This window comes from Notechis scutatus, chromosome 2 (genome assembly GCF_049901735.1).
Source record: "Notechis scutatus isolate UNSWTSFEM ecotype Mainland chromosome 2, rNotScu1.2, whole genome shotgun sequence".
Classification (NCBI taxonomy): Eukaryota; Metazoa; Chordata; class Lepidosauria; order Squamata; family Elapidae; genus Notechis; species Notechis scutatus.
Window position 1 is genome coordinate 68,619,391 of NC_142010.1, and position 16,771 is coordinate 68,636,161.

Sequence of the window (16,771 nt, forward strand, 5' to 3'; positions counted from 1 at the left end):
ACACTGTCTTTCACATAATCTGCCAGAGCATGCTTCTATGATGATGATGATGATCATTATTATTATTAGCTACCCATTTCGCTTTGAAGCTATTTTATTTATGAAATTTATATACCATTCAGAGTCACTTTGGATAGTGACAAGGGCACCATATAAATTTAATGAAATAAAATAAAGTTTGGCTTTTATTTTTGTTTATAGCAAAATGTTTGTTTGCTGATGTACTGTATAAATAATATATTTGTAATACATAATCAGCACCTTATGTATGTGTAGCATATATCTCCTGGCTTGTCAGTATTTTATTTAAGCAGTCACTAGAGAAACTTTTCTTGAATTTCTATGACCTCATGCTTTGTTACTTGTAGGATCTTGTTTCAATGATCATGCAGATGATTTCTGTTTCACCTCCATCAATTCAACATGATATCATTACAAGTCTGCCAGAAATTCTGGAAGATTCCCAGCATAGTGAAATTGCCAAACAACTTAGGTAAATATGGTATTACTATGTTTTACAAATACACTTCCTGTATTTTTATGTTTTCTGCCTTTTTCCAGCAACATTATGTCATTAATATAACATAGAATTAATAGAGACCATGTCCAAAGTAACTAAGTTGGTGAAAGGCCTGGAAATTTTAATACTCTATTATAATCCGTTCCTGCTAAATTTTAAGGAATACCCATTTAGAGAAATGAATCAATCTAGACTTTGGAATTGTTAGTAAGAACAGTCCAGGAACCAGAAAAGTAAGAAAAATCATAATACAAGAAAAAAAAAGATTCCATCTGTTTTGGTATCAATAAAGCTGTTGGAAGCACCTTCCTGGCTTTCACATCTTTCTTGGAAAATCTCCAAGAAATAATGATGAGCAATTGAAAAAACAACAACACTGTAATATTGCAGTTTGGGTGTTTTGTAACTGTTAAAAGTATTTTTTCCTATTCTTTAGTTCTTTATTAAAGGAGAACATTGGGCTTACAGTTCCAGTCCTGGATGCACTTTCCTGTTTAAATCTTGATATGGAACTTCTGTCTGAGGTATGGAATCGCCTGTCAGGAATTAAATTTGCCGCAGTTTTGAAATCAGCCAGAAACCATTAACTGTTCTATCCTTGTATCCAGTGGAGGCAAGAAAGACACTAAGAGGCAATCTTGATTGCTCCAAGTTTTCTTTGTTAGAAGGATTGGCTCTGTTATCTGAAAGTTTAAAAAATTTCTAGAGTGCAAGATAGCCTTGAATTTCCTAGTTTTTCTTCTAAGTCTTTGGCATCAGTTTTATTTTATTTTTTAAAATTAATGAGTTTTCCATTAAAGTTAACTCAACATTTTGGGATAAGCACAAGCAAGGAATATAATTCTTTTTCTCATTTTGACATCTGATCAAATTTTTGCTCTCCCAATAGATACGCCTGTCTGTCATGAGTTCAGTATCTGCTGTAAAAGTGGAAGATTTACCCATAATAGTTAAGTTTATTCTTCATTCTATGAAGGCCACTGAAGCAACAGAGGTACAGTATCTATCCTAACCATCAAAGATGCTCTATTTGAATATTATATTTTTGGAATGAAGTTTTCCACAGTAAAATAAATATGGGAAAAAACGGCTTTATTTTTATGTATGAATGATAGAGGTTCCAGTGTTAACTCACATCTGAAACTGTTACCATTGAGATCATTTCAGATTACTTTAATCTCTCTTTTTTTCTTACCTAGGCAGATAAGCAGATATTTTGAGTTTGATTTGTTTCAGTTTGGGTCATAATTTGTTATAGTTGGCTCTGAGCAGTTTCTTATTCTATCACCTGTAAACAACATTAAAATCACTAGGAAGAAATTAGATAAATTACAAAATGTACGCAGTAAAATATTCCTATGTCAATGATCCATCTAATGTCTTATACATGCAGAAAGAATCATTTTTGTTTCCTCTTCTCCTGAAAGGCCTACTGAAGTAACAAGGCTCTGATTGCCTTCCCCAGTCATGCTGAGTCAACTTAAATTTGGGGAATGGGATTACTGTTGCATGAAAGGGACCAATATTTGAAAAGGTTATCCCCAGGAACTGTATAGATAATTTTCTTCTTTACCTGGAGGGAACCTGTACTTCCTAATCAAGCAGGCAGAATTTACTGGGAGTTGCTTTAAACTTTAGGAAGGATGTTTTGAACGTGAAATGTTTACAATCTGAAATATTTATAAGACTTGAGCATCTTTTTTGCATGATGGTACTGGACTAGGAAGACCCAGATTTTACGCCACCCACAGTCACAAAGCTCACTGGGTGGCTTTGGGAAGTTATTCTATCTCACCCAACCCACATTATAGGGTTGTGAAAAAAAAATAGGAGAAGGGAGCATCATGCATGCTGCCTTATGTTTCTCTTTAAAATATATACCTAATAATTAATGCATTATTTCTTTCTGCTGTTTCACTTATTAATTATTACAGAAAAAAAATCTGGCAAGTTTTCTTAACAGAGCTGTGCAGAAGACATACTATACCACTTTTCTGTTTTTAATTTGATTGTCATATGCATAAAATATGGAATATATATTAATTGGTGTTATACAAATATATGTTAAAAACTGCATATAAAAAGATGCCATTGCAGTTTTGTATGCTGTTTCCTTCTGTCTTCCTTTTTCTCATTCTTCCTAATAATCATTATGAATACATTGTAGTTGCCCAAATGAGTTTGAATGATACATACTGTCACGCAGGTAATTTCTGACCTTCGTAAGAAGCTGAACCTGGAATCATGTGCCGCCCTTCCAAGTATCCAGGCTTCTCAGAGTAAACTCAGCAGCCAGGCACAGTCAAGGTCTGTACATAGTATCAATATCTGTTTAAGTTAGCCTTATTCAACGACTTTCTGTGCCAATACCTAGTGCCTAAAATATGGTAAATCCAACAACTATAATAACACATTGTTTAAAAAAAAACAAAAGTCTTACCCGTATCAAATTATTTTAATATTGTTAATGCTGAATTAATGTTTGCTGTTGTTTGAATCTACTCTTGTGCTTCTTTTCAGTCTATCTGCAAGCCAAATGAGTATTAACAAGGATTCTTTCAAGCTCCTTTTTGAAGTATTAAAGTCGGCTCTTAAATTTCAGAAGTGTGTATTAGAAGGTTGGATTAAGGTTAAACTTTTTTCCCTATTTATTTGCTTTTGCCATGCTCTCTCTTTTAAACAAGCTTTTATAAAGCTATCTTGTGTTTTAGGTGTTTTATTTAGGGATTCTGCTTTCTTGTAAAATAGGCACTAAATGTGATCTCTATCTTTAGCGTTGTGCTCTATATTTCTGAGTTTTCCCGTGATGCACAAATGTTAATAGTTGAAATTGGGACCTGTTAGAAGCAAAACATGTGTTCTGCCTTTTTGACAATTTAAAGTGCACTTCTACAATTTTTACTAAAAATTATCCCATTTTTCTCAAAGATATACAGAATTTAATATAATTTTGGCAATTAGCAGACCTGTTCTGCTGAAGAGTTCTGAGGTTTTATTTATGTATGTTATGTAAGCAATTATTGAATTTCATAATGTGCATAATCTATTCTTCTTGTTCTAGGCTATTGAGAATATTCCTACTGCCTCTGATCATAAGGTAATCCTATTTAGATTCTGCACTAGCTATTTTCTTTGTAGGCTTCTTACTGCATGAGCCTCTTAATTTTTAAAGACCATTACCATTATTTACCTACTTTTTTATTTTGGATTTAATATTTGCATAATTAGCTTAGTACTTTTATTTTTAAAAAGGTCCTGGATATGGTAATGCTGTTAATAATCTATGCTACAAGTACCAAAAACAAGAAGCAAATTGAGAGATTGTTGAAGAGTAAGATTCAGTCGGGTTGTTTGCGAGAGCAGTTGCTGCAGAACGCCTTCCGATATCACTCGCTGGTAGGTTCTTTGCTGTGATGCAATTCAGCACATTGGGTGGGTTTTCTTATTTTTCTTTCTAGATTAAACATTGCAAAGTTGGTCCACAAACCTGTTTATTTTCTCCACATGTTTGTAAATACTGTACTGCCATGAATCATTAATCAGATAATGCATGGAGAAAGCCACACCATTTTTGTGATTATGATAGATTTGGTTGGTGAAATGACTTTCTGCTTTCTCCATAAATATCCTAACGGGCATCCTTATCTTAAGATCCAATATATCATTAGCTCCCATAAAAGCAGAAATAGAATATTGTTCATCATCTCCAATAGATGAATTAATACCACAGTCAGATGTTTACCAGCAAGATTGAACCTGGGTCAATCACTGGGACCAGAAGTTGACTCTTCAAAGCTCTCAGACTCATGCTGGAGCTCATCTTCAGGGAACTTGTTTAACTGATTTTGTGTTATCAGTAAATTTTGGAATACCATAAATATGATCAGCTATATGCATTGGAGAGACAAAGATACATTTTTGAAGCCCCTTTGGTCTTCCTTTTATGTTTTCAGGTTATGAGAGATTTTTTTCCAGCAATCTTGTCAGTTGCTGAGAGCTTTGTGAACTCAGTAGATCCTTGTGTTATCTCCTTTGGTAGCTGCATGTACAAGCAAGCATTCACGGCTTTTGATTCTTACTGCCAGCAGGTAACATGTACTTTTATTATGTTTATTTTTTTATACATAAGCAGTTTGGAATAACTCGTTTGGAGAGGAAAAGCAGGTAGCAATGTATTAAATAAGAATTAAATAATAATTCATGTGTGTGGGTATTTTTAAAGTCTGTGCACATTTCTTTAAAAGTAATATTTCTGGCTCTAATGCAATTTTTTTTACCATTTTATACATTATCTTTTATTATTTGTTCACTTTGAGATTGATCAGTTCTGTGTAAGCTTGACTTTTCCCTTTCACTTAACTAATTAACTCTACCTTCATTTACTTTGTGATTCAATCCCCAATTGTTCTGCCTATATGACTACATTGCCTCAACGTATTTTGTCCACTTATCATTCACTTTTGTTTCCAATCTAATTTAATCAATAGCCATTCCGTTTTTAAATCTCATCTCTTCTTGTTTTACCACATTCCTGTTATATTCAACTTATTTTTATATGTATCATTTCCTGATCAGTTTTTTCATCTTTAGCAAATATCCTTCCACAGTACACAAATGGATTACTAATTTTAATTTTTTAGCATTTACCTTTATACTTTACAGTCATTCACTCCATGTTCTCTAACAAACAAATATACTTCAGTCTTTTTTCACATTTTTTCACATCCATACACTTTGCTCTATCATACAATATATCTACCATTTGCCGCATGTCATTTGGAATCTCAATCAACAACACATGTATCCATGAATACATTAAAAAAAAGAAGAGGACAACAAACATTGTTCTAATCTTCAGAATAATTCCATTCATTATCTTGCATACTTTACCTTCTATTCTACATTGTTTTTAACAGCCAACCTTCAATATCAGGTTAGTGCGGATAACTTTCTCTTATAATAACAGATTATTTCCTTCAAAAATAACCATCCCCTGTTAATTCTTCTCCTTAGTATTAGGGCTGATTATTTTTTTGCAACTATTTTTCTTTTTTTTCAACATTATACAATATATTGTCTTCTTGTTTTGTTACAGATTGTTAGATTATTCCGATTCGCAGTCATTTCCATTTCATCATTCCACCAAGCATTCTTTTTCTAATTCCCTTTTAATATAACTCCACATGTTTCTGTGTCACCTTGTTTTATCACTGTTCCAAGCAGCTTCCAAATTCACTTTCCTTATGGCCATCTTCCATTTATTCCATTACGAAAATAATCCTAAACTTTTTATGGGACTTAGATTTTGTCTTCTTGCAGTCATTCTGTTTTCATTCTGCTTTCTGTTGTGTATTGTATATTTAGTTGGCCTCGTGTTCAGAATCTCTATGTATCTCTGTATGTATCTTTTATATCTTTCGTGAATTATATCAAATCATTCATGATTTTTGACCTAGTTTATTCTTTTTCTGTATCTACATGTATATGTATGTATGACTTTAAGAAGTATGTACTTAAAGTATATACTTTAAGAATATAGTTGAAACAAGCATAATTTTTAGGTAGATAGTACACATTCACCATTCTCATTATTTCTGGGTTTCAAAATAACTTCTTTCCTGTATTTTCTTGTCTTATACCCGTTCATCTGTTCATGTCATCAAGACAGAATTTTTTTTAAAATAAAGTTTTATTTGGGTTTTCACACATACAAAATACAAGTAAAACATCTTTTTTGAAAATAGCATGGTCCCGGGTTGAACTTATTTATACAGACACAAAACTCAATTTCATGCTCCTTTTTGTATTCTATTCCATATCTTATTACTATTCTGCATTTTCTATATAGTTTTTCCCTTCTTTTAATTTTCTCAATTTTATTTTGATTATCTCATCTCAATTCAAATCATTATATTTATACTTTTGTCTGTTCTGTTTCAATTTCATATTATCTTTTCTCATTAAACAAATTTTCTCCTGTAGTTACTAATTGGAGTATGACACCTTTATATTTATTTATTTATTTATTTATTTGATTTGCCAATTGTTTACAAGATAATAAGTATAAATGTATACATAGTTGTGAATACATGAAATGGGTACATATAAGAAAAATAAAAGAATAAGAGAAACAATAGGACAGGGACGGTAGGCACGTTGGTGCGCTTATGCACGCCCCCTACAGACCTCTTAATTTTATCCATTCAACTCTTATTTAAACTTCGATATATACTTTAAGGTTATGACATTCAATATAATACATAATACATAACTTCCAATCAAATTCTGCTTGGTACATTCTTATAATACACACTATATTCTTTAAAAAAAAGAAAGAAAGATTGTAAATATATGTAATTATAAACCCTCATTCCATTCCAGTTCAGTTCTATCATTAACAATCATTAAAATCTTAACATCTTTAACACTTCTTTTCAATTAAATATCATACTTCCTTAAAAACACATATAATCTCCATAATTAATTTTTCCCTTATTTCTCTTCACATATGTTTTATAAATCATTAAATATACCTTTTGTTACATTTATTTATTGACAAGCATTCCACTGAATTACGATAGCTATTTTATCAGACATTTTAATCATACATTGTTTCATATTTTCTAAAATTATTTATGTTTCTAATATAACCATATTATCTTATGTACCTTTGCAGAATCCCTTTTTCCATTAAATTTTCACCCATTATCTGTAAATAGGCCCTGTTTCTCTATATTTTGCTTCTGTCCTTTATAACTTCTTTTCCTTTCTTTCTTCCCTCTCATCTTCTCCCTCCCCTTTTTACCCCCTTGTCTCTCTAGTTCTAATTCTCTCTTCTGCATTTCCCTCTTCTGTTGCTTTCTGATTTTATACTTATTTTTCACTCTATTTTTGGGGGGAGTTGTTTTTCCCAATCTTAAACTTTCCATTCTCTTTCCCCCCCTTTCCTTTTTTCCCCCCATCCAAGATTACTTGTTCATTAAAGATGGCTTCTTCTTTGTCGCAATCTTCTTGTTCTGCAGGCATTTCTTGTTTCTCATAATTCCAAATCTCCATTTCTAAAAACTGAAATACGAAGCCAAAAGCACCTCTCCCTTCTTGTGCATCTTCTTTGTACTTTTTAAGTTCTATTTTCAGTTCTTCTAAAAGTGGAGCCATTTTAAACAGTTTTAAACAACCACCCGATTGATTTTAGTCATTCAAAACAATAACCAAGAATCCAGAAATCATCAAGTAATCCAGGTAGTCCTGAGTTATATCTTCTTATTTCTTTTTCGACTTTCTCTTCCTGGGGTTTTTGTTGCGATATTTCAGTTAGAATGTATCTTTTGGAAGTCTTGTTGAGATTTTGCTGTAAGTTCTTTTTTAATTCTAGGCAGTCTCCTCCCTTCCAGATCCTGCCCTTTTATTCTTTTTCTCTCCTTTCCTGCTTTCAAAAGTTTTTAATTATCCAGAAATCTTTATTATCCCTTTGACTTTTTATTTTCAGCATTGAATGCCTATTGATGTCAAAGTGGATTTTTTTTCCAATTTCTTGCTTAAGTCTCTTAGCTGTCATTATAGGAAAAGGAGAAAACCAAATCTTTTCCCTTTTCTCTCTCTTTCGCAGCTTAAAAATCTTCTTAGGGAACAATGTTATTGTTTTTTAATAGTTTCAATTCCAGGGTACCTTATTTGTTGCTTTTGCTGTTTGACCCGGTCAACCAAAACTTTCTCTTCTTATCTTCCTCCTGCACATTCTTTTCCGGTCGAGTTCTTCTTTGTGGTGGCCATTTCTGACCACCGCTGCAACCGCCTTCGGAAAAGGGAGTAATGGCCAGCTGGGGAGGAGAGATGTGGCTCTCCTCGACCCTGCTGGCAGTCTCCCCCCTCTTCACCACCTCTACGGGGTGGCTTAGCCCTGAAACCAGCCGGCTCAGGGCGCTCCAGCGGCGAGCACAGATCGAAGCCTCGCAGAGATGAGGTTTCGGACTGTCGCTGAAGAAGCTCAAACCGGAAGTAAGACAGAATGTTTTTCTTCTTGGATCACTTTCATTCACAATATTGCACAGTTATCCCTCAAATTTATTTCCGGTTGTGTGTTATTAACATTTATTGGAAGAGAACATGCAAAAGTAGGATTTCTACTTTTATGCTTATCCAGAAAAACCTAGATGATACCAATTTTTTCTTTCTAACATAAAAGTTTAGCTCTATCATACATAATTAAACCTGCACTTCTTTCTTTTGTTAATTTTTTTCTTTCTCTTTTACCCTGTTACATACCCATTTATAGTCTTTCATATATGATGGTCATCCGCAGATGGGCCTATAACTGTGTAATGCTGCTGCCCATAGGTCTTAAATCAGTTGAACCTCTCATGTAATATTTTTGAGGAAATTACAGAAGATGTAGGTTATGTAACAGTCTTGTTATATTTTTGCCTCATGTAGCATTGAGTTAATGACTTTGGGCACATTTTATTCTGTATGTAACAAAAGCAGCCACAGCCCAGTTTTACTATAAGTAGACTAGTGCTCTTTTGTGCAAGTAAAATAAAATATAAAACTTACCATAACACCAAATAAAATAAAAAATAAAATAGTTTTTGAAACAAGAAGTACTGTTAAAACAAAGATTAACATAGATGTAAATCTGAAATGACCTTTTCCAGGACTATCCAAGTTCTTTAAAACTTGGTTTAAAGAACTTGTGGTTCTTTAAAAGCTGGCTTGTTTAGATGCAATAAGTTTTCCATTTGCTGGAGAGCCACATAAACGTGGAAGTCTATTTAAGAAGGACTTTTCAACCATTCCTTACCAGTTTCAAACCTAGCAGGCAAATGCTATTCTGTTCAAAAGTACAGCAAAACATTTATCCTTCAATTTTTTTTCTTTTCTACTTCGCTTTTGTGCAGGAGATTGTGGGTGCCTTGGTTACTCATATATGTGGTGGCAACAAGGCTGAAGTGGATGTTTCTCTGGATACATTAACTGATCTTGTGTCTGTCCATACCTCATCAGTTGTTTCTTATGTTGTCTTTCTGAAGGTAAGCATGGCTCAACAGTGGAAGCTTTGATTCAGATATATTTAACTAATGTCTTTGCAGTGTTCAGAACTGAAATTTTTTTTAAAGACAAAATAAGCATAAAGTATTTAAAAATAGCATTTTTTATTCTTTCATATACCAAAATATTAATTCCATCTAGTTTGTGATAGCCCACAATAAATAAGCATGCAATCCCTTTTGGCTGTCTAATATTATTGCATATTTCTCACTGAAGGAAAAAAGAAAAGAGACTGATTAAATAAAATAGAGTAATTAATATGATAGTGGAAGATATATGAGATTCTTTGGAGAGCGAGAATCTATATTTCTCTTATTAGAATCCTTGTGGCCCATTGACTTATTTTTCAAAGTAAAGATTTATATCAATTTAGGCATATTTGGTCTCTAAAATAATCCTGAGTATGCATTTTTGGCACAAGAATGTTAAGATGGATTTTTTTTTGGATACAGCACTTAATTGTTGGCAGAATCTCACAACCAGCTGATACTAAATTGGCTGTGGGCAAGAAGGGCATTGGTCCATCTTCTACCTGTCTGTGACACAAATAAATCTTATAGAAATGTTCCAATTTATCTTCTACTTACCTGCCTAATGTACTCATGATATTCTATAGTGTTGAGCATGAATTTTCCTTTCAGAGCACCTTGGACTACATGGATAATCTCGGTCCACAGCAAATTCGGAAGCTATTTGATATCCTCAGCATGCTGGCATTCATCCAGGGGCATAGAAACAGCCACATCCAGGTGAGTGGACCATTGATAGCTGATGTTAGCCCTACGAGGTAGACCAGATTAAGAAATCAGTGCCATATAGATCAGGACTACTTTTATTGTAAATTATAGAAATAGAACCTTGCAAGTTTGAATGTGCTTTCCCCCTCCCTCACTTTATCTTCCTGTGAACTAGGAAGGAACTTGCTGAGATGTTTTCTCAAATTATCTTGTTGATCTGGCCTCAAGCCTGGCTGTCTATAAAGATTGCATTGGCAGTGGCTTTTCCTTCAAGGTCATTCGCTATGTCCTCTACATTTGAAGATTTTGGGGCTAGTTCTCTATTCAGTTTTAAGTGTCTAGATGCCATTGGTATCAGAAAGATTTAATGCATAGTGGGTGCAAAATAGCTACTTAAAATTTGGTGAATGTTGCTATTAATTTTTGATTAATATTTCTTTTTTCACATGTTGGTGTTTTGGTAAATTCATTAAAAAATTGGAGCCATGTATGAATCTAGATGTTTTCCAAATTCAGTATAACATAAAATTGAATACTGTTGCCTAAATAACCAAAGTGATATTTAGTTTATTATTTGAGAATCCTTGGAACATCATACATTTCTATATGAATTGCCTTGCCTTTCAGATATATTTGCTTGCTTTAACTCTTGGTTCTAACATTTGCAAATGCATTTTACATTCGAAGAATAATCACCAACTAATGAAGCATTGTATACTGTAGTTGCATGAATTCCAAGGAGGAAATTGTAGTTTTAAAATATCTCTCAATTTATAGAACAGAATACTATTATGTTCTTTTTGTATGCTTTGATAGTTCTGTGCTACTAACTGTTCTTCAGGCATTGCTTACAATTCAGGAGTAGATTTATCTCCCATACTTCTGGATGTCAGTTTTTATAATACTTGGTTTCCTTTCCGCACAGGATGATATGCACATGGTGATTAGAAAGCAGCTCTCAAGTACGATCCCTAAGTATAAACGTATTGGGATTATTGGAGCAGTTACCATGGTTGGCAGTATGGCAGCCAAGAGGTGAGCAAGCAAGTATCCCATGATCATGAAAGGGCAGTATAGACAAACTGCAGATCATTACATAACAGTGAGTTAGAATTATAAAAAATATGAAAGTAAAGGGAGTCAATGAAGTAAGAATATAAGGGCTTTCTTTTGCATTCATTTTGAACTCCTCAGCAATGTTCCAGTAATTCTCTGGTTCAGACTAAGAAATTACATGTGGAGGTTTGGCTGCATCGGACATCCTTAATTAATGTCATACCCAATTTCAGGAGCAAAGAAAATGGGAAATTGCTGGAAAGGGAACAGCTGACCAAGGAACAACACAGAGAGGCAAGTTGGGTTGTTTCTCTATGCAGATCTCTTGCGCTACCAGGGAAATATGAAATTATTCTTTTCTCCTAGCTTTAATGAGAAAAAGGCTCTAATGCAATAATTTGTCCCCTTTTTTTACTTCTGTTTTTCTGTACTGCAGATATGGGAAACTTATTAGCCATGTCCATACACATTCAGCCCTATGTTTCCATATCTCTCTCCCCCGGGTCTCCTTTAGACTTCGTTGCTGACATTTTGAGGGCAAAACAATTTTCTTGACTTGTCACAGCTTGTACAAGTAATAACCGTGATTCAGAGTTACATGGAAACTGGATTATTGCCCAGTGGAAGGGCCATCAGTATAAATCTGGGTGTAGATGAGTGGGAGTTTTCAGAGAAGCCCAGATGAAGAAAGCACACGAGACCTTAAATATTTTAAGAAATATTCTTAAGTTTCTCCACCTGGCTGATTGTATTTTTTAAAATGTTCAAAGGAAAACACGCATTGAGTAAAAGGGATGAGGATGGGGCTGTGCCTTCAACTGCCTGAACCTGAAGTTTTCTTGGCAAGATTTTCAGAAGGACCCTTGCCTTCTTGCCTAGGGCTCAGGTCACCCAGCTGGCTTCATGCTTAAGACAGGACATTTGCTTTTAGCCTGGTGCCTTAATCATATACCAACTAGGTCTCTTATAGGTATATTTACAGGCACCACAATTCCCCTTTGATATTATTATATGAGGCATCAGTCAAATTCTGGGCTCATTGCAGTGAATCTTCAATCTGCCTGTCAGAGAATGCTGTGGATAAGGATAGACAAACAGATGGATTGATGATGTTACTTAGTTTGGTAATGAAACGTCTACAAGAAAACCACCAAGCTGAGAGCATCAAGGGTCCAGCTATTGGCAAACTAGTGTCAGTCTGACATAAAATTTACTTTTGTGGTCAGTTGTAAGGGGATTGGTTACGATTGGAAAAACATCCCCCCTTATTCTTTTGTAAATCCTCTCATTCCTTTTATATACCCCCCTCCCCAATACTGGGCAGATTTCTATGTAAACCACCAGTGCTATTAACTTGAAATGTAGACTTATTTAGAGTTGAGGTTTTTTTTTTTTTTAAATTAACTATTGAAATACTCCTTGTTGAATTAACAGGGATTGGGATAATAAAAAGAGTCTATTTTTTAAAATTAAAACACTTTTTAGAGTCATATTTAAAATAAAGCCTATTTTTTCTGGGTCCAATGGACTATGATTGCTTGGAAAGGCAACTGCCTAAGGACCTACCGATACAGAGTATTTTCCATGTGCCTAATGCTGTTTTAGGTAATCTGGAATGCTGCTCACAGTATGTGGTCTGAATCTGTGTCATTGTAGGAGAAGAGCAGGCTGAGGTGAAAGATGGAGTTAAATGTATCATCAGTTTGGAGTCATTGCTTTGCCTTAAGAAACCCAAATCCAGCTCTCTCTGAATTTTGTTGGTCCTTATCTAACATCAATTAGTTGATTAGATTTTTGTGTACAGATAGCAATAATAAACTTTTCTGTGCTTTGAACTCAGTGAATATACCTAGTTATTTGTGCCTGACCTTCAGGTGCCTAAAAGCAAGCACCCCTTTTTCTCTCTCCCTCTGCAGATTATAACTTTGCTGGAGCTTGTATTCTCCTGTTGCGGGCAGGATCCTCATGCCTTGGCTTTATACTATGATGAACTTGCCAACTTAATTCAGAAAGGAAATCTGGATTTGCAGATCCTGGTAGGATACAGAGTTCTGGGCTTATTCCCTTTCCCTTATTATATTGCATAATCATGGCCAACTTTTAAAGCAGCTTGTTTCTTTTTCTTCCTAAGCTCATGGAATCTTTTGAAAAGTAATTGAAGCATGCAGAACTTTTGATTAGATATAATTTGATATTTTCCATCTTTTATCATGTGAAAAATTATTACAGCAATTTTTTGCAAGAGTGCTTTGCATCCCTATTTGGCATAGTATAAACTCACAATAAAGCACGTTCAATATTGTAAATCTGAAGAAAATAACTAATCTCTCCATTGTTCTCCAATTCCAATAAATTTGCCTGTGGAATTATTGTTGTTTTTCTTTTTCCCTTAAGGCCTGGATTAAGGACTATGTGGTCCAAGACTTTGAGAGCGATTTTGTCACAGATCTTCTCCAGATAGAGGATAGGTATTTCCAAAAAGTATTATAATCTCTCCTAAAAATGATTAAATGTGGTATTTTTATATTGAGCTTTACTGTTGACATTTGGTTTCTTTCCAGTACTTTCCCATTCCCAGTGAAAGCTCTGTATGCCTTGGAAGATGGTGAAAATGAGGGGGGTATTGCTATTAACTTGCTGCCCCTGTTGTCCCAGAGCTTTTCCATGAACCTGGATGTAACAGCTGCGGAAAGCAAGGACAAAAGGTTAGAGTTGTCTCCTTTTTTTTTTTACTCAGCTGAAGCACTAGGCCAGTTTTCTTGAGGCAGATGCTGTTTGAATCTAAATTAGATCCTTGTATCCAGCATAGTTTGGAAACTGCGGTCTTGACACATTTGAAGGATACCAGATTGGGCAGGGCATGCTAGGGTATGCAAGAGTCTTAATGGAAAATCCTATGTTAAATCAAAAGTGTTGTATTTTCCAAAATTACCAAATATTAAGTGAATGAAGAAAAAGCAACAGTCATTTTGCTCAATGCCTTGGAAATTGGAAATTTTGGGGACGGGGGAGGATTGCAGTCACCCTGTGCTCCTTCCAAAAGCGAGTTCCAGTCCTTCTGGTTTGGTTGTGTAGATTGCTTGGTGGCAGCATTCTAGTCTTTCATGTGAAATTCTACCCTAAAAAGCCCGTGCTTTTGTCCTCTTTGCCATAAGCACAGCATTTCTCAGTTAAATGTACTTTGATTGCTACCGTTTGATAAATATTGTAATTTGTGAGTAGATTTTTCCCTCTTGTCAGGTTCTTGTACTTCCCATTTCTGTGCATGTCTTAAAAGTGGAGGTTTGCTGATGTGAGGAAGTAGTTCTCAAATGTTTCATCCCCCTGAGACTACAATCTAGTTGATCTCTTGAGCCATTTGTAGGATCTCCCAAAAATTAAAATATGATGTCAGTTTTTGAACTGGAACATTGACAATTATGCCTGTTTCTCCTTCCAATTTATAGCCCTTGTGAAATCCAAATCACTTTGCCACCTCCAGGGCCTTGGATGAAAGCAGTTTTTGTAAACTTACACTTCAGCTCTCCCTCCCCAAAATTGTTGGTAACCTATCTGATACGCAAAACTTGCAGAGGTCTGTAGGACTTTGGCCCTTGGTAATTCAGTATATATCAGTGAATTATTATAGTCTCTCTTTAGCCTCATTTTCAAAACTATATAAAATTGTAATGATGACTTCCTCTCTGGATCTCACATTACTTGAGGCTGGTTACTGCTTTAAGCCTAACATAACTATTTCTGGCTACCCATGCTCTGTCCCTCCATTCAGCCAGGCTTTCTCTTACCATCCAAGTTTCCTGACGCTTTTTGTAAACAATACAAGTTAAAGTTGTATGTGCTGTTGATGATTGTGAGACCTACACAGCTCTGGAAGAAGTATTCTTTTATCAATTGTTTGACTGCTGACTGAGCGCATAGGAACATAGCCACAATACTCTGGAGACCAATCAAAAGTAGATTCGGGCTCCGTGACTTCTGCAGGCCAAATTGCACGTGTTCCAAAGGAAGGCTTTTTTTAATATTCAGCACCACCATCATTTCACAAGGTTTCTCTCTTTTCACCTCTCAGGCTAGTGTCTCCAGTATGCTTGTCACCCTTCTTCCGAATGCTGAGGCTCTGCATGTCAGAACTGAATAAAGGGAGTATGGAGGACATTGATGCCTTGTTAGGTATAGCATGTCGACAGCTTACCTCTGTCTAATTTAATCCACTTCTATTTGGAATATTATAGGTGGGATATTGATGCAGAAGAATGAGTGATAAAACTGGGGATCAAGTTTAAGCATTACCATCTGCTACATTGAAAGTCTCCATTGTATATTTGTTTATTTAATATATTTCTATAATGCTGCTATATATTATATTTCTATATGCTGCACATTTTGAAGCAGTTTATAACATGGATTGTAACAGCCAACAGAAAACAAAACTTACTCATTAGAAAGTGGGGAGAAAAGGAAACAGAAACAAAACAGAAACCATTGACCAAACTTCATACCAGGAAAATGTATGAGAAAGATATATCAACAATTAAGTGAACGAGCTTAATTATGAGTGAATTTATTTTACTGTATTCTATTACAGTGTGTCCTTTATATCTGACCAGCTTGGAGGTGGCAGAAAAAATAGAGTCCTTGTCAAAGGAAGAACGTGAGTTCCTTTGTTCGCTCTTATTTCATGCGGTGAACTGGTTTCGTGAGGTAAGCAGTGCTGCAGAGGGTGCATTTTTTCATAGTGCTGACACTCCTGATTAATAGGACAGGTGTCTGTTTGATAATCATAATCTTTCCCGAAGTATAATAAGAATCTTTCACTTTGAGAGTTTTTCCCAAAAAGAGAGACTTAGCATAGCAAAGTATATAATTTTTTCCTAATTATTTTTCGTTGTTGCATGTTCCTGAATACAAATATTGGAATCTTAGGTTTGTACGTATACAAATATTAATATCCTTACTTACACTTCTTTCTATATAAGCACTATTGTATCAAAAAAAGTAGAAAAATCTTTTCCTGTTTTTGCTGTTAATGGCTAACGCTACTTTGGAAAACATTTTAAATATCAGATTACAGGTAGTTCTCATTTATGACCACAATAGAGCCCAAAATTTATGTTGTTAAGTAAGGCAGTTGTTAACTGAGTCCCCCCCCCCCCATTTTATAACCTTTTGCCACAATTGTTAAGCGAATCACTGCAGTTCTTAAGTGTATCGTGGCTCTTAACCAAATCTGGCTTTCCACAAATCTGGCTTTTTGATTTTGCTGGTTGGAAGCCAAAGATTACAAATGGTAATTACATGACCCCAGGACAGCGCAACTGTCATAAATGCATGCCAGTTGCCAAGTACACAAATTTCAAACTCATGACCATGGGGAATAGTTGTAAAGTGTGAAAAATGATCCTAAGTCCCT

General features: G+C 34.8%; 1 protein-coding gene across 2 annotated transcripts in view; it reads left to right on the forward strand.

The window, feature by feature from the left end:
- The window catches only part of FANCD2 (FA complementation group D2), a 50,339-nt gene that overhangs the window by 11,923 nt on the left and 21,645 nt on the right, over positions 1-16,771 (forward strand). The window contains exons 9-25 of one of the 2 annotated variants that reach the window (XM_087955018.1): positions 369-493; positions 957-1,044; positions 1,410-1,514; positions 2,727-2,827; positions 3,041-3,149; positions 3,582-3,617; positions 3,773-3,916; positions 4,474-4,608; positions 9,418-9,549; positions 10,210-10,317; positions 11,231-11,340; positions 11,595-11,655; positions 13,278-13,397; positions 13,756-13,829; positions 13,923-14,066; positions 15,431-15,531; positions 15,947-16,062. In XM_087955018.1, coding sequence (XP_087811144.1) covers positions 369-493; positions 957-1,044; positions 1,410-1,514; positions 2,727-2,827; positions 3,041-3,149; positions 3,582-3,617; positions 3,773-3,916; positions 4,474-4,608; positions 9,418-9,549; positions 10,210-10,317; positions 11,231-11,340; positions 11,595-11,655; positions 13,278-13,397; positions 13,756-13,829; positions 13,923-14,066; positions 15,431-15,531; positions 15,947-16,062 — 1,809 coding nt within the window. Of the gene's footprint in view, positions 1-368; positions 494-956; positions 1,045-1,409; positions 1,515-2,726; positions 2,828-3,040; positions 3,150-3,581; positions 3,618-3,772; positions 3,917-4,473; positions 4,609-9,417; positions 9,550-10,209; positions 10,318-11,230; positions 11,341-11,594; positions 11,656-13,277; positions 13,398-13,755; positions 13,830-13,922; positions 14,067-15,430; positions 15,532-15,946; positions 16,063-16,771 lie in introns of those variants that run through there. The other variant, XM_026673238.2, reaches the window with a different exon arrangement.